Below are 18,601 nucleotides of genomic sequence, written 5' to 3' on the forward strand. Positions count from 1 at the left end.
TTTGAAAAATAATGAATTTGGGGTTCTGCAGAAGAGCAGCCCCTTTAAACTCTCTCTGCAGCATTAATTCCACCTCTGTTAGACCCATCACTTCTCTCTGACCCAAGCATGAGGCTTTTTCTAATGGGTCATTTGACGAAGGTGAGGTACCTGAGTGTCGGAGCACCTGATGGTGGAAAACCCACATCAAAGCCTGCCAGTGGGGTGAACTTCATTAGGCTTCTCTGGGCTTGAAGCTCTAATGAGAGGCACGGTCCCTGCCCGCGGCAGGAGGGAGCCACAGGGCTGCAGAGCCAGGGCGGCAGTGGAAGGCTTCAGGGGACGTGGTTTTCCCCGGGTAAATCTAAACGTGAGCAATGGGGCACCTCTTGTGAGTGTGGTACACTGTGTATTAAATGGGAGAAGGCTTTTTATCTATGCCTCATTGTTCCGTGAGAAAATGCATTTTGAAAACATTTAGTACACTGTGGAGTGATTTTTGGTGTGTTTTAAATGTTTACCAGCTAGTGAGATTTTCACAAGGAATTTCATAAAGCCATTTTTATGATTATTGTACATGAGCCCATGCCTGTAGTATCATGCTCTTTTTTCTAGCTGGTTAAGAAGCAACTTATTTGCTTTTGGCTGAGTGAATTTCTGGGAGTATTACAAAGGATTTTTTAAAAATAAAAACTTTCCAAGTGGATATTATTCCATTATTTTTCATCAAGTGTAAACAGTTACATTTGGAATAATACAATAAGCTTTAATTTCCTAATTTTTATCCGTCACAAAGTTTTGTATGTTCCAAAAAAACTATTTCCAGACATTGTTAGCTTAGATTAGTTATTCATTGGTAGCCAAAGATTTCTTTTTTCAAAATTGGCAATAATAAGTTTTCATCTTTTCCAGTAAGCTGCTTTCACATGCAGCATTAAACAAGCACTTTCTTCCTCTTTGACAAACACTGTTAAAAAGCTTGCAGATTTTCTGCAAAGGATACTCTGGGATATTAGAAAATACAACATTTTCCTTCCTCTTGTTGCTGTGATAAAGAATAATTAGCTTTGGCCAGCAATAAATGCATCTTAGTAACCTCATTTTAGGACAACGTTTAAAAGAGTGGAACCACCGGTGTTTTCCGGTGAAGCACATAAGTAAATGTCCTGATTTTCAGACGTACTCAGCACTCAAGAGCTCCTTCGGGAATCAGGTCTCCAGCAGCGTACCATGGTATTCCTCATGGGGAAACCGAGCATCGAACACTTCTTTGAAAATGTGTCTGCTTCTTTTGAGGGTCTAGCTACAACTTGAGCAGTTCTGAAAATTCAGCCCCAGTGGTACTAATCACTTCAGAAAATCTGGCCCTTAGTCAGACAGAGCTAGCTTCAAAGGGTGAAAACTCCACTGGGCTTAGCTTCAGCTGTAAAATTTAATCATGGAGATGTTTTTCCCACACTCTCTCATTCGTTTCTGGGTAAATTCGATATGGGATATAAATGAGGGTTTGTGCCTGTTGCAGTGGAGAAAACGTGGTAGGTGATCCCAAATTTTCAGACCCTGAGGTAGATGGAGCTGAAGTTTTCATTTAAATCTAGGTTCTGTGTCTCTAGATGCTTAAGTTGATTCAATTTCATGTTATGTTAATTGACTGTAAGGCTCTAAAGAATGCTAAGTACATTTGATGACTTTCTATAATAATAAGCCAGTTAATTTAAGTTAGGTTAATAACTACTGTGATTTTAACATCTTACGAATTAAGAGTTTCATTTGGTTTTGTCTTTTAAAATTACTAGATTTACCTTAGTTTAAAGTTTTAATTCAATTCTCTAGTCTCATGAAAAGCTGATCCTTTCATTGCTCTTCTGCATCAACAAATTAAGGTTAGAGGTTTGTTTTGATCCTGATCCTGGAGTTATCCATGTCCTTCCATTACTGTGCATGCTTGAGGAACATCTCTGCTGCTCAGAGAGGTGTACAGGCTGCATCTGGCTCTAACAGAAAGCTTGCTCCCAGATCCCAGATGACTGTCTAGGGATTTAGGTCACCAAACCTACTACAGAATACAGGAATAATCTTGTTCCCTTTCTTGTTCTGGCAAAAATTATTTTCCTTATGTATCCTACTTTATGCTGAAGCAGAAGATTTCGTTTTTTTGTGGTTAGCATTGCAAATGATGCATTAATGTTTTTTCCTTTAAGAAGCAGAGGATGAGTTGAATTTACCAAGAAGCCTAAAGCTGTTATGTAGAGCCCCAGTGATGCAAATTGCTTCACATGGTCATACTTTGCAGAGCTTGCTCTAGCTTTGCGTACCCAGGGCCTGCAAACATGAAACAACCTGTACGGTAGGTGCTTATATGAGCAAAGAGTAAAAGGGCCTTTCGCCAGTTTTAGCTCTAGGTTTTGTTCTTGTAAGCGATTGTACACCTTGAGAAAAGATGAGGAGAAAAGACCTTCTGCCTCATGGGGTCCCCTTGAATCACTTCCCTTTCGATTCTTTGAATTCCTGCATAGCAGAGACATATGGTTGTGTGGGCCACTGAGCAGGCAGAGTGTAAGCAAGAAACAAACTGGTGAAGACTTTGAATTCTACAGCATTTCCATGCAGAACAGCACTGCAATCCGTAGTGCTTATTGTTCTCTGTTGGGTTGAACAGCAGCCAGGAGAGTTTCCTGCAGCCTAAGATTCTTCCGTGGGATTTAAGCCCCTCCCAGAGTTAGGCTTGTACCCTGATGTGGCACCTTACATGTCATCAGTTCCCAGCAGCTTTTCCCTGTGAACACAGATGCTGGAGTTTGGGTGTTCATGGAACCTTAAGACTTGAGCAAAGGCAGAAGAGGAGCGGAGGGCTCAGGTGCTGTGTCAGTGCAGTGCCATGGTGCAGCCCATGCCCTGCTGTACCACAGGGTTTCCCTCCTCCTCTGAGAAAGAAAGCGTTGTGGACCTGGGGTTTTTGTTGCTTTGTTTGGATTTCATTAGTTCTGGTTAATTTTTTCTTGATGGAGATACTTGCTTATGTTTCTTTTACTTGGTGAAGTTTGTTGCAAAAGACTTTGTGTGCTAAGAGAGTTTTTATCTGGAGATATTAAGTCCAAATCTTTCAGAAATTTTAGCAGAGACTTAACAGAGCTTGTGTGTGGTTTTGAACAATTCATTCTAGGTGCAGTAGGAGAGAAAGACCAAGACAGTACAGTTCTGCTTTCAATTACATGTAAAAGTAAGGTATAAAAGGTTTCATAGGTATACTTTAGGGGTTTTGTTGTGCAATTTCCACTAATATTACTTTCTAAAGATCACAGAAGACCTTTTATTTAAGGCCCCCGCCTATATATGCTTTCTGTGTGTCACAACAAAACCCGTCCATTAGATTTTAAACGGTGCTTGTCATTGATCTCATTTTAAAACAGTGTTGCTGGTAGCTTTTGCAATTCTTTCTCATTTCTTAGGAATTCTCCAGCTAAATATTCCTCTCATCTTCCAGGTTTATGTTGTAGTTGCCAACCTGGTGATTTTTACTCTTTGACATCTCTTTTTTTTTTTTTTTTTTTAATCACACTAAGGTTTTAAGAAAAAAGAAAATCCGTGTGGGTTTTTTATTTCCATTATTATAGCAGTGGAGCTTGGTGACATCTGAGAATCAGGAAGCAAAAATGACATGGGAAGTTACTTTCAGAACCGTGCTGTAGTGATGGATTGAAATTCAGCTCAATCTGACTCGGCAAGCACTGGTGCCTCGAATAAGTGCAGGTGATTTTTCCTCATTCCCTGCAGTAACAGGAAACTTACTATGCAGCTTAAACCTGATACCACAGTTAATACCTAGGAAAAGACAAAAATGTTTCAAATAAAATAGCCAGTTAAACATCATGTGCCCTCCATTCCCCAATATTAACTTTGAGCTGTGTCCCAAAAGCTCCAGCTAGTAATTAGATTCTCCTGCAGAAGTGGAAGCGTTGACTTGCAAATGCCACAAGTGGTATGTGATGCTTGGGGCATGTTCTGTAACCTGCTGCTGATTTCAAAGGCAGAACTGACAGCAGTTCCTTCAGGTGACTATAGGCAGCTCAGGCTGCTGGGAAAAAGCAGGATAGATTGAATAAACTGATCTTCATTAGTAACATTCAGCAAGAGAAACAAGGGCTTAGAGAGGAGGGACCAGGAGACAAGTGAAACGGAATTCAAGACTTTTATTAGCTGCACAGGCCTCCGTTCTTTTTACAATAAATGAGCTAATTAGAAGTTGGGTATACACAGTGGGAGAATAGGGAAGAGTGAAAGAGCTGAGATTTCACTTCGGTGTTCATTTCATAGAATCTAAATATAATGTTAGTATTCTGACTAATTTAAGTACTTGATTGCACTTAGCTTGATAAAATGGTTAGGACTTCACTGTATTGGATGTGGTCCAACTGGGACTAGTCTCTTTGTCAGGCTCAAAAAAGTTCTGTGATGATTTAGCTGGAAAGAAGTACCAGAAATTCATCTGTGCTGCTACGCGAGTCTTTAGAGTTCACAGTTATGAGCAGCTTTGGTGATTGTTGCTGTGGCCATGTTTTACTGCCATTGCTGGCTTGAGGAAACTTTTAGGTGATGCCAACTAAGTGTTGAAGCCCCTGGTTTTAGGGGCGAGGGTGTCCTTGCATCTCTGTGCTCTCATGCATCCCAAGCTAGTGTCCGTGGCCCTGTGGGTGATGACCAGCCAGCACAGAGACATCACCTGTGGTTTTCTTCTGTCCTGATCCAAAGACAGACCCAAGATCAGGCTCACCTGAATGGGCCTGGAGCTACTTCTGCTTCTGATGGCTTTTCCTGGTGGCTGGTGTCTGTGGGACAAGACCAGCACGATACACGTTGCAGTTCTTCCATGGAAAGAGCAGCATATATCCCCATTAACCATTGAGTTGCTTAGGAGCAGGCTGTAATTCATCCTTATACTGAAGTGTATTCTGGGCATATTGCAACTTCTAGTCTTTCACAGCCACTTTTCTAGGGAATAGGCAGATTTGCATACTTCCTAATTCCCTGCTTATTCCAAAAATAGATATATATTTTATATTACTGCACACTTAACTTAATTTGAACTTTTATTTTGCTTACATAGTAATGAAATCAGTTTACATAATAATTCTCTTGTTCCCTTGACAGTCCTTATTGCCTAGACATGCTGGGTTTTGTTACCTTACATGAACCATTAATTGGAATCTGATGTTCTTGGCAGGAGTACAGTCACAAATGACAGTGTCGTACATCTGTGCTTACTGTGGGGGGAGTGTCTTAATTTTAAAATGTGAGCAGAACCTCCAAATAAAACCAGTCTTAGAAAACAATTTTGAATGTAGTCTGTTGTTGCAGTATACATACAAAATACTTCTTCAAAAAGTAATTTTCCCAGAATATCACTGGGAGTCTGTGTTTAGATGCCTAGGTGTTAATATTTTCTAGATTATTCTCTACGCTTTTTGAGGAAAATTACCAACTTATGCTTTACAGTTGTACAGCACTGAGTGCATCAGTGTCCTGCTCCGTGGCCAGGCCTCCAGGTTATAATGGTAATAGAAGCAGATATCCACACAGCTGCTGTGCCAGCATTCAGATTTTTACTATTCATTTCATCCCTCTACAAAACAACTTCATGATGGTTGTTGAAAACAAGGCTTTCATGTTCAGCTGCAAAATGTAGGGTCCCTCCTCACAAAGGAGAAAACCCAGTAATGGCAGAAGATTCACACTGATGGATGACAGTGTGAGGTTTCCCCATCAGGCTTCGCTCCCAGCAGGGTTTGACTTGATGGAAAATGTCAGCGTCCTTGTTTCAGACCTGTCGTCTTCTATTTGGGGGTGGTAGTGTTTGGGGGTAGACTAAAAAGTCATTAAAAAAAAGCCTCAGTTTGTCCTAGTTTTCATAAACAACTGCAGCAGACTGAAAGCTGAGAACTCTGAGCCCCTGGACCTGATGGCCATGGTGGCTAGCAAGGTGGTCACAAGTGCCCAGAGAGCTGATGTCATTTGGGATGCTGAAGCCACAGTCCAATGTATGTTTTAATCCAGCACTGTTCTCAAAAGAAGGAGTGTTGTCATCTCCCCAGCTTGGTCACCTTCCCCCTCCCACACTCTGCTCGTTCCCTGTCCCAGCTCACATTTTCCTTCACCCTTGCAGCAAGCTGGACTGGGGCTGTCCTCCGCTCAGGGTGTGCATGGCCATGTACCTGCGATAGCCAGGACCTGTCTGTCTCTTCATCCATTTCGTGCATCTCTTGGTGAACGTCTTGCTAGCCTCTATTAAAAGGGACCGTAGGTCTTCCTTGCCTCAAGCCTGCCCACTGCTGTCCTGCTTACTGTCTTTGAAAAGCTGAGCTGTGTAACCCCTTCTCCAAAGGCCTGCTAGAGCTGCTTTCATGGAAGAGGTGTAGCTGCTGCCATTTACGCGTTGACTTAAGTGCCTGCAAAATCCGAAATCTGGAGGTGAAGCCAAGAGCTGACACAACCTAGAGCTGAGCTAGGACGGGGGGGGGGAATATCAAAAAGAGTTTGTGAAATCCTTCAAAAAGAGTTTGTGAAATCCTTCTAGAGAAGTTAAAATTTTACTTTTGGGGGAGCAGCAGTATTCTGGTGCTTGAGGGGCCCTCCCTGCTTGGTTAACGGCCTGGGGAGCCTGCGCAACTGAAGGATGTTTCCAAATGTGAATCCCTGGGTCTTGCTCCTGAGTTGTAACCATGCTGTTAGCTTCTTGGAGGAAGTACTAAAAGCAGAATTGGGCTGCAAGGAGTCCAGACAAAATACCTACACGTTGCTTTAACAGCTACACAGACATAAATGAAGTGGGCATCGAGGATTTATTGTCACACCTGGTGCTAAACCTCATTTGTTTTTAGAAAAGGCAAAAAAAATGCGGAGGCTGTGCCAGGGCTGCCTGCAGAGGATGTTTGCCATTGTTTGCCTTGCTGCGCATTCATCTTTCTAGCATCTGTCTTGGATCGACTGTCTCAGAAAAGGCATTTGCAAGCAGCGTTGAAGAGAAGTGTACTTAAAAGCCAAATACGGTTTGGTTGTTGTAAAGCAGCCGATAGATAGTTGGCAAGACACCAAAAGGTCCAGACGCTAATCTAATTGTTTACAGCTCATGGAGAGATTAATCCACAAGATCGGATGCCCTCATTTCCTTTATGCGTTACAATGAATTTGTGAGATGCCAAACCCCATGGGGCAAAAGCAGAAAGAAAAATGGCTCCGTGTCAGTGCAGCTATTGTTTAAAGTTTGGAAATATATTGATTCTCTTTGGGTTTTGATAAGAATATAAATGCAAAGTGCCTTGCTTAATATTGGAATATTCTTGTTTCCTAGCCTCAGTATAACAAATGTGTGCTTTCTTACTTTAGTGTAATATAATGCTCTGCAAAATTCAAATCAAACATAAGAAAAAAATGTATCGAATACACAGTGAAAATGGTCAGGATACACTCGCTGGCTTGCAAGGGCACTGAGAACTGTAAATGCTCTCCATCTCGGAAAAATGGGCAGACCTACCCACAAATGTCCAGGCTGGTTAGCTGTGAAGATCTTGGTGGCTGTGAGATGCTGTGCATTGGAACAGAATAAGCTCTGCAAAGGGAAAAAAAGTGACCCCAGTATTGCTTGGGTGACCAGTGAGAATAAAACAAACACTGCTGAGTGGCTGTTGCAAGCAGGATTTCTGTGAAATAGGCTTTCTCTGAACTGAAAGCGAAGCTCAAGAGCAAACAGTGCTGTGGAGCTCTATCCACTGTGGAGAGGGAATGATTCAGTAAGAGAAAAACGTGGCTAATCTGCAGGGTATGCTCCAGCACCACCACCCCACCCCACCCCCCCACCCCGCATCGGTGTGACAGGAACGCGGAGCACAGCTGTGCCCAGACATGCTGCCCTGGCACGCAGGGTGGCACCGGGCAGCATGTTTTGTCCTGGAGAAAGGAGGTGTTTCATCCTTGGGATACAGGTCACACTGCTGGTGATGCTGAAAGGAGGCACCCCTTCTGCCAGCAAGGAAAAGTACCGTGACTGGCCAGAAGCAAGATTGGGGAAAGCTTGGTGGAGACCAGATCAATAACACCGTCATCTTGCAGACCTGTTAACCTCTGACTTAAGGGCTTAAAGCGGAAAAGTTTTTGTGAGCAAAGTGTGTGCGCGTTTTTGTAAGCTGTTGGGCCTGTGAGCTGTTTATTGGCCATCATGATATTTTGTTGATGAAATTTTGCTACAGTTGCAAAGAATTTTTGAAAAACTAATGGGATTGAGATATATTTATTCCAATGTTGCAATACCTGGCACATTTTGGGGAAGAAAATTAATATCCCAAACTAGTCTTTGCAGTGTTTCTAATTCCTTGACTAAGCACGTCCTCATATATCATTTTGCTTTACCAGCTTTTGGGAAGAAGAGAATGTTTTTCTAGTCAGGACTTGTTTTGACTTAGTTTTTAATAATATCAGTCAGCATCATGTTGCCTGAAAGTCTGAATCTGACAGAAGTTTAGTTTTAAACGGGCTGCTTTTATGAGGTCATGTGTAGACTCATTGCTCCTGAATCAAGATCGTAAATGTGTAATTTTAATAACATTCAGTGAGAATAAGCATTTGCATATCCTTGGAGAAATTGTTCTCTACTGCATAGTTCAGCTGTTTCAGCCATGACGTGGAGGGGGCATTTCAAGATTTGCACGTTGTTTAAAATACCGTACTTTGCACGGGAGGGTATAGGAATAGTGCAAGTAATTATTTTTTTCCGTAGAGCAGTACCTCTCTCAAGGTAGAGAGTACAGTACCAAGCATATCCAGAGCCGGGATTTCTGTGGTACAAAGAACAGTTCAGGTGTTGAATTGAAAGCTGGTCACCACTGTGCGAGAGCTAAATGGGGGGCTGATGAGAGAGAGGTAATTGCATAGCGCAGTTTTTCAGTCCTCTGCTTCCCAAATATTTCTTGCGGTTTGGGTGTCTTATGGAGCAGTCCGCGTAGGAGGGCCTTGCTAAAAGGTCAGCCATGCAATGCCGCTCCATCCATCACAGCCAGTCTTGCTTCTGCAGGGAGTGGAGCGCATTGACCTGCCGGGGCTGAGGAGCCTGCGCACTGCCCGCAACCTGGAGCAGGGCATGGTGCTGACCATCGAGCCAGGCATCTACTTCATCGACCACCTCCTGGACCAAGCCCTCCGTGATCCTGCACAGTCCTGTTTCATCAACAACGATGTCCTGCAACGCTTTAGAGGATTTGGCGGGGTGAGTAATTCTTCACCAGATGTTTTTCTGAAATTGGTTTTGTATGTTTGCCTTTACTGTGTACTTGAGAAATTTTGTTGAAGTTTTAATGTTTAGGGCTGTTCCTGATGCAGCACCTTGGGCCATTTGACCCTGCAGACAAACTGGGGTTTTTTTGTTATTTTTAAATTTGGTTTTTGTACTTGTGATACCTGATAAACGATAGTTCCGTATTTTTCCATTGGTTGAAATATGCTCTGTCAGCACTGTACAGTGACTTGCCAGGTAGGTCTTTTGTCTATTGTGTGAAATATGCATGTTATGAAACATGAGACCAAGATCCATAGTCCAGAGTTAGCTTCCCTGACAGGGGCACAGTCTGCTGCTCCCTCCCAGGGCAGAAGAGCCCGATGCTGTTTAAGTCAGGGAGGCAACGGAGAAAAACAGCAATAATTGCTCTTACTGGATTATTGCCAGAAGGCTGTGAAACTTGTGCATGTAAAGCCTTCCCTGTCTTCCAGAAGAATGGCCGATGGGCTTCACGAGCACTGGTGCTCAGGCAGCAGTGTGCGCGCTGGAGGGTCGGCTGGCTTGGGAGGTCGCTGTGGTCTGGGCGATCATTCCCCTGCCCTGCAAGCAGCTGCTGTGCAAGCAGAGGGGCCTTGTTTCTCCATGCTGTCCCGGGCACAATGCCCATTCAAAGCCACTGCCCTCACAGAGCGTTTAGCAGTTGCAGTGGTTTCCAGTGGGTTTTCATTTTAGTGGGGCGAGCATTTGGAGGGTGTCGCATTGTTCTCTGAGCTTCCGTATTCATGCACAGAGAAGATAGAGCCGGCAGCTGCAGTGCCCCGTCCTCCTCGTGGCTCTTCTGCAAAGTCTCAACAAAGCTAACAATCACTGGCACCGATGGTGATTTTCTGGTATGAAAAGTCACTCATTAGGAATTGTCTGCTGCTGCCATTCACTAATTTATCATCATACACCAGCCGTGAGAGGGTAGTTACTGTAACACTCTTGGTCCAAGCTGGCTTTGAACCACCAGCCCTGACAGAATGTGTGTGCCATTCCCAGCCATGTGAGCCAGCCAGGCTCCTGGGCAGCCACCTGTGAACGCTCCCCCTATGATGTGTGTGTGCCTTATCAAGAGACATGGGACTTCACCCTTGCTGGTATTTAATTAGCTGCTGAGGTCTGAGACGTTATGTGTCTCCGTGTTGTTTCTTTTATCAACACTTGCCAGCCAGCCAAGGAGATACTGGTGAAAAGGCAGCTAACTCTGCATTTTCTTGCTGTGAGCACGTTAGATACGGCACCATGTGCTGAAGCGTGTTTTAAAGGAGCATTGCAATGCACTTGTGTAGCGTGACACCACAATAAAAACAGGTTGAACTGTCTTCACTTTCCATGTAAACAGTCTGTGGGAGTTTTTCGGCAGTTGCGTTGATTCCTGTTTTTTCTGGAAATGCTTAGCAAAGCCCACATTTTTCTATGACTTGCTGTGAATGCCCACTCCAGCTCTGCAGCTTGAGGCTTACCCGCTGTCTGCATTTGTGTGGAATAGGAGTGACAGCACAGGATCTCTACCTTAGTAATAAGTTGCTGGATCAGGCAGTCTTGTTCCAGAGATTTCAAGCAAAGTCTAACTTTCTCCCCTGTTTTTTGCTTAGCTTCCTGTAATGATGACTTGTAAGGAGAGCTAGCCAACAAACTTTGCTAAAAGGGGGAGTTGCCCCAAAACGATTGAGCAAAAATCTAAATCTCTGATCCCCCTGTGAACAATACATTTTACTTAGAGAGAAAAAAATAATAATACACACATACCCTGAGCCAGATGTTGTTACTTGATTTTGTCCAGGAGAAGAATGGAAATAAAATCTGAGACTGAAGTACATCGGAATATTTCTGAATTCTAGAGAAAAGCTGAATTATAACACAATCAAAATTAATTTTTCCATCTTTACAATTCTGATTTGATTCTACATAAGTAGAAGATGCAGTTTGTGCTGTGTAGCATGATTAGTTATCTACATGCTGGTTCATTCTAGTTTATCCAGAGTGAGTGAAGTTTTCTCTCAAAAGCATGTCAGAAGACTTTCTCTCTACGTGATTAAAAAAGATCTTGTGAAGCACAGTGGTTTTACTGACAAATATTAAGTATGGGGGTTGGTATTGGTGTCAGTTCTAGCTAAAGAACTCACCAGTCAGTCTTCCTTTAAAAGAAAAATACATTCTGCAAAAGGAAATAAGTAGTCCATTTCCCTCTGCAGAGCTCAGCACTAATTAAAGTGTTCTTCATTTGGTTTAGTTTAATTCACTTCCAAAATGAACTTACGTTAACCAAAGTAACACCATTGTTATACTGAGTTAGGCTGTCTGCACAGGGGATTTGTGAACTTTAATGAATTCACCTTGAGTTCATGTCTTTTGGGGGCTTTGGGTAGTTTTCTTGACTGTGACAAGTCTCTGCATTGAGAAGAGATGCTCTTCTGTTGTGCCAAAAAGGGCGAGACTGTAGCCATTTATTGTAATTTGTGCTGCCTGGATTTAGCTGTAAAGAGATTGTAAAAGCTGCAAGAGCAGAAAGGAACGAGAGAGAAGGCGAGGTTTCCCTTCGCCCACTTTGCTGCCGGTGTGCGGGGCATGTGCTGGCGGCACCAGTGCTGCTCCTGCGCACGCTCCGAGCTGATCCACCAGCAGCCCACGCATCCTGTGTCCCTGTAACACAGACACTCAGGCTTTGTGGCTGTAACTGCTTCCCAGGGACCCTGTCGTGGGCTTTTACCAAACAACAGCTGTTCTGGGTCCAATACAGATCTCTCTGGAGGAGGCAAGAAGTTTTGCTAGGGGATCTGCTGCTGAGAGCACAGGCTGCCCTGTCTGAAGCCCTAACCTCTTTACTTGACAGCTGTGGAGTTCAGTCCTTCACAAGCTTCCCCAGCCCTTTTCAGGAAGTCGCTCAATCACGTGTACTTCAGTTCTCCATCTGCAAAACGAAGGTCCAGTTTACTGAGGTCATAAATTTTGTGGGGCAAGGGCTGCCATCAGGCGCTGGCACAGTGCCCATCCCAGGGCACCTCTGCTCTGCCTGGACTCTGCCTTTGCTGCGTTCGTAAATAAACATGTGCAAATAGAGGTATGTCCATACAGTTGAATATGTTGCTCAGGAAAAGCAACCGATTCCTCAGGGAAAGGGAAATACTAACTCCAGACGCTGCCCTTTAAGGTCTGACATTTCCGTTCTTCGTAAGCTGATTACTGATTCATGCAGTTCATATGATGTTTTCTCAAAGACCCAGTAAAACCGTTCAATCTTTTTTTGGCCTTAAATGTTCAGGCTTTGTTTTTCCCTAGGATCTGCAGAACTAGGACTAGACTTAATATGTGAAAACTCTATGCAGCTTGGAGAAAATGCTGAAAGACAGCTAATGTTAAATACATTACCTTTTTTTCATTTGCAGATTTTTCTCATTTAAAAGCTAAATAAATTTACAAAGCCCAGGACCTTGAAGATCTGCTAATATTACAATATTTTTCAAAACAACAGTACTTCTCTTACTCAGAAACAAATGTTAAACCAAATGAAAAGCAGGATATTTAATTGCTTCTACCTTTGGTTCACAGAGTCATGCAATTGCCTCTGTCCTGATTTTTATTTTTCAGAAGGTTGAGCTCTGTTTCTGGGTTTATGGTGAATGTGTGTTTTGGAATGAAATGGTTTACTAGGCAATAAACATTTTGCTCATCTGTTTTTTAACATTTCATATTATGCAGCAGTAATAATGCTACATAGCATTTTTGAAACAAAATTTTGTAGAAAGCAATTGTCATAATGAAATATATAGCTTTCTTTAAAGTTCTTGTAAGAGAAGCGATATTCATAGGCGACTCAAAACCAGCAGCTAATTGCTTGTAAACCTTCTTTAACCCTTTTCTCTTAAGTTGTCTTAATTAACTAACTAGGTTAAAGTAAGAGCAGTTTCTAACCTGTATTTAGCTTACAGCTTATTGCTTCTTTTTGAGCCTGGATGAAGGAACCGTGTGCCTGTTTTCCAGGTGTTATCAGTTGATCTTAAAATACATGGCCTCAGCCTACTGATCATGATCTCATTTTATAAAATGTTTGTATGTGGACCTTTAAAATAAGTGTGCCAGACATGAGGACTTGCTTGTGCATAAGAAGACGGAAGACTGGCAGCATGGGATGAGTAAGTCATTGTGTAGCACAGAGCCTGTTAGTCAATATAGAAAACAGCCTGGTGCTGCCACTTTGTGTAATGTGGTGACAGGAAGGTGCCTTCCTCAACTCTGCAATGTACCCGCCTGTTCCTGGGTCTGATGCTCGGCCCCTCTATTTCCTAACCAGTCCCCCTAAAATACAGAAGTCAAACCCTGCTCATGGTAAGTTTGCTTTATTAAAAATTACTGGTGAGTCAGTGGCTGAGTCGAAATAAGTCCTCTTAGCTTCATGCATCTGCCTCTGTAGGATACCAGCTATAAAAACAGACACGTGGATCCTTCAGCCAGACAGAAGCACATGTGCTAATTTACTTTGCAGGGTAGCATGTGTGGCCCACGTCCTGTCATCGTTTCCCAGGCAAGTCTCCCACTGTAAGACCTTGCAGTGATAGTACTGCTGCTTTCCATAGCCATAATCAAACAAATGCTCAATAGATTATAAAAAAGCAGGAGACATGTCACCAGTGGTCTTTTTTAATCACATCTGGGATCTGTCATTGTGCAAATCTGGACTATTTAATTGGCCAAAATTGTTTCTTGATTCTCAGAAGCCTTTTATATATATATCATCATCCAAAAGAAATGAATGAGTGCTACAACCCCCTTCCTTTGGAAGATAACACAGGAGGCTCTGGGGAGCATGACTGTAACAGTAAGTCAGGACAAAGTGCGAGGCTGTATATATAGCTGACTGCCGCCTTGGCATTTTAACTCCTATGCTGTCCTTGGCTATGCCCACACAGCCCTGCTTTGGGACACAGTTGGGTCCATTGAGTCAAGCCACATGATGATCTGTTGCTGGCGTTGGGCAGTTGTGCAATCAGCTCTATCTAGACAGATCGTGCCACTACCCTTGGTAAGAAAAATGCATGCTAGGGACAGTCCTGGCATTCCTGGACACTTCACCCTTACCAGAGTGCTTTTTGAAGCACGCCATTTCACACTAAAAAAGCAAAGCCTCTCCTGGGGTGTTTGCAGAGCACCCTGAAAGCTGCTGGTGCAGCAAACCTCACACCTCAGTTTGCTGTTCCTTTAAGCTGTCTCCGATTCCAAACCACTCTGTAGTCCTGAAACAAGCAGCGCTGTTGAACAAAGAGCCTGCAAACAGGGATAGCTCTGAGAGCAAGTTTCATAACCACTGTCCCCCACTGGGAAAGGCAGTCCCAAGCCAGAGAGCCTTGCCAGACAGATCCAGCATCTTTTGTCCATTTGGACAGAAGACAAGACCAAATGCTGAGCTCTCCTGTAGGGTAGGTTTTGCAGGTCCTCTGAAGCTGCTTCTTGCTGCTGCTGAGTTTAAGCTCAGGGTGAAGCATGATGGAGGGTGTGAAGGAAAAAAAAAACAAACCAAAAAATTCCTCCTGCTTGAGAACCTGTGTTCCTCTGCGTTTGCATTGCTTTTGGAGAAAGGGAAAATGTGCACTGGAAGTGAGAAGTCTGTCTTCTCTGTTACAGCAAGCAGTTTCAGGTGAGGTGCATCCAGGCAGAGAAAGGGTTAGATCCTGGAGGAGGAGCTGGAGCTTTCCTAGGAGTGATGGGTGAGGGCCCCACGGGAGAGGTGGGTCTGTGCACTTCCAGCTACAGCCCAAAGACTGTTTGGAATTGCTGATGGTGAGCAGGCTGGTGCGATGGGGCTGGCTCTGCCGCTTTCCACACCAATCCACAGCTGTGCATTGATTATATGATCTCCTAAGAGTGTTTCTCCTATACAGTGAGCTGCTCTGTGTAGCACCCCAGACTGGGGGGTTTCCCCGTTTGGTAATGCTCGGTTCCCTGCCTTAGGTGGCTGCAGCACCCCCCTGCGCTCCCCTCTTTCAGGGCATCTGACTTCTCACTTCCTGGGCTCCTTAGCCAGCCCCATCTCTCTGTCTGTTACTTGTCAGTCCTGTCCTGCCTCATTGTATCTTCCTTCCCCTGGTTCCTTTCATCACTCTAACTCCATTTTCCAGCTCCTTCCCCATCCTGATTTTCTCTTGTGGCCTAGATAGGGCACAGCACTGACAGACACCTTGTCGCTTTTGTTCTTCCCCTCTCCCTCTTAGACTGGCTTTCATCTGCTCTGCTTTGAAGCCAGTCCATCTTCTCAAAAGAGTGCCGAGGAATTGATGAAGGCATGAAACACTGAACTGGAAAACACCAACAATTTATTTTATTTTAATATTATTTTTTTTTTGCTAATCTCACTGGTTAAGTGCATGGATTGTGGCAGATATTTCTCTGTAGCAGATAACTGGGGGATTTCAGTTCAAGCAGGTGAACGTTTGTGAAACTAGGGTACTCAGAAAGGGGCCCTCTGCATAGGCAGAGCCACGTCCAGCTTTGGCTGCACCCACCACCCCACCACCCCGACTTACTTTTGCACTAACATTTTTACTTTCCACATCAATGCTGTGCCCAGCTCTATTTACACTGTTACAGGTGCGCTTGCCGACATGATGCTCTGGCTTTTACCAAGTCACCAGATCTGTTCCCTGGATTCTGGCACTTCTGCAGGGCTCGGCTGGCAGCAGCAGGTTTTTGCCAGGGGCTGGTCTACCCAGGCAGGCTGTGCCCGGGTCCAAATCGTGGATGGACAGATGCTGGGGGCTGCTGTAAGGCAGAGGGCATGATTCAACTTAAGATGCAATGTGACTGTTGCTGAATCCTTGGGTTATTTTTTGCTCAGCTGGCCGAATTGAAGCAATGAATCAACCCACCCTGGTAAAATCTGTTTCAAGTGCGTAGCGTCATCAAACGTGTTGCTGATTTCCTCTTCTGCAGCAAGGCACTGGCCTTTCAGGCACACCAAGCGTAAAGAGCTTCGCAGCTTTCAAATTTACAGCTGTCCAAATCGAATGTGTGAACTCAATGGAGTTTGTTTATTTAATTCTGCTTTATAATACACTTAACTTGATACCAAGTAAAAGAAATAATCTGGCAAAGACATCATTAAACATTTTAATAAGGACTGGATGACTCATTTAGTTTGAACAAATGGATTATTTTGCAATCAGAAGTACAAATGTTAACCAGCTTTATTTTTAGCTGAAAATGTCAAGAGGTCAGAAACAATTAAAGCAATTGTAAGGTGGGAGTACCCAGTGCTTGTGTTCTCTTGGATTTACACCTTACTAAATTTGCTTTTATTGCAGCTTAGCGACTTACTAACATTTTTCTGATAAGATAACGGGAAACGTCTGTGTAGGCATATTTACTGGTAGGAAGAGATTAGAGTCAAACAGAAGTGGAGCATACTTTTCATTTTTAACAGAACAAGAGGTGGAAAACTGAGGGATCTGCTTTTTTCCTTGCATGATCTGAAATGCAGTGATTGCATTTTAAAAGGAATGTCTGACCTGCTTAGGAGTTTCTCATCAGCTCAAAATGCAACATTTCAAATATCAGCTACAAGCTATTTTGTGTTGAAGTTCCTCTTTGAAAGTTTATTGTGTTTAGAGGAAAGAGAATCTGATGTTTAAGTGCAAAGAGCAGCTAACTGCAGCCCAGCAACAGGACGGCTTTGAGAACAGGCACTTCGGGCATCAGGAGGCACTGCTGTTGTACCTGTCCCTAGCAAGCCATGTGCTAACAAGGCTGGAGGCCAGTTCAGGGGAGAATGTTCCTTTTGCTGCTCCTCGTATTGGGGGGGTGAGATTTATTTGCCCCACATAATTACGCAGCGTGAGCTCACTGATGCAGCATCTCGTTGAGCCTGTCCTTGGCGTACCTGACGTAGCAGAGGCACCACCTGAGTCACCTGCAGGGCCACCACCTCCTGCGGGGCTGCTCTGCCGGTGGTCACCATGAAGCTTGTGTGATCCCAGGAGGGTGGCAGGGGCCAGTGGACCCTTCAGGGCTCAGCGCCACGCTGCCAGTAGTGATGGGCAATTCTGGTGCTTGCAGTACATTGCTCTGCCTGGTGTTGCACCAGCACCACAGACCAGAACGTGCCTTGTGCTTTCGCTGCTGTCGCTGCCACATGTGCTTCTCATCCCCATCTGGAATACCTTGGTAACCGCATGTTCTCTGTGACAGGTCCGGATCGAGGATGACATCGCGGTGACAGCCAGTGGAATGGAGCTGCTAACATGCGTCCCACGTACTGTTGAAGAAATAGAGGCTTTCATGGCCGAAGGCCAAAGCAGTGCCAAGTCATTTGACAGCCTCTCCAGCCAAAAGCAGTAAACTTCAAGATGATACTTACTGTCTCACACTAATCGGTCATCGTTCTGATTATAATGCTGCAGCACATAAAATAAAATACATCCAATTGTTAATAGCAATGGAGGCAGGCAGGCTATTAGATGGAGTGATTCATTTATTAAAAATGAAGGTAGAAGGCTTCAGCACTTGATACCCAGGTAACTCAAATGCTCCTGCTTGCTATCAGCAGTTTACATTACCAAGTGCCACCTGAACAACCCTGCTGCATAATCAGTGGGGCTTATACTTCTATCAGATCTCAGCTCAGTCATATCTTGCAATTAAAGCTGAATTTTGATGATTGGGACTCTTTAAAATACCAAATGGATTATCTGAATGCTGTCAGCAATTGTAACAATCTAAGTCCTTTTTTAAACTTTGTCATAAGTACTGCGAAAAAACACAGAAGAAAAAATCTGCAGCTCTCAGTGGACACATTTTTCTTACAGATCTTATTTCAGTGTTAACGGAGTAAGCAGAATCAAATTTGTATTAAAATTCATCCTTGGCATCATTTATGCTCACAACTTTGTGATCATTGCGCTCTCCTGCTCGTGTTCCTGCTTCTTTATCTGACCTTTCTACCAGTTCGTGTTCTGGAAACTTTGACCCTTCATTAGCCAGATTTTTCTGCTCTGAGTAGTGGGTGTACTGATCCTTCACACACAGCCTGATGCTTATTAGATTTGTCCATCTGTTTGTTCCTTAAAAACATAGATTGCTGTGGTGTTCACAAGCCTTAGAAATCACAAGAAGGGAGTATCTTTGCTGCAGGGCTTAGGGTCATTCAGCAGCATATGCTGTGCAGAACGAGAGTTGTTTTTAACTGTCTAGTGTTAGCCAGTTCAGAATGAAATCATGTAAATTTTATTTGGATACACCACAGACATATTAAGAATGATCATAAAATGATTGTACATCCATGCAAGATTTGAATTGCCAAGAGAAGCCTTTCTTTACTATAGGTGTTCA

The 18,601-nt window shown here is 43.6% G+C and overlaps 1 protein-coding gene across 1 annotated transcript in view; it reads left to right on the forward strand.

Moving 5' to 3' along the window:
- The window catches only part of PEPD (peptidase D), a 141,636-nt gene extending 123,493 nt beyond the window's left edge, over positions 1–18,143 (forward strand). Inside the window, exons 14-15 of the mRNA XM_080365007.1 lie at positions 9,041–9,232; positions 17,462–18,143. Coding sequence (XP_080221133.1) covers positions 9,041–9,232; positions 17,462–17,611 — 342 coding nt within the window. The 3' untranslated portion in view covers positions 17,612–18,143. The remainder of the gene's footprint in view (positions 1–9,040; positions 9,233–17,461) is intronic.
- Positions 18,144–18,601: the final 458 nt, after the last annotated feature.

This window comes from Falco punctatus (assembly GCF_963210335.1).
Source record: "Falco punctatus genome assembly, chromosome: 14".
Taxonomy (NCBI): domain Eukaryota; kingdom Metazoa; phylum Chordata; class Aves; order Falconiformes; family Falconidae; genus Falco; species Falco punctatus.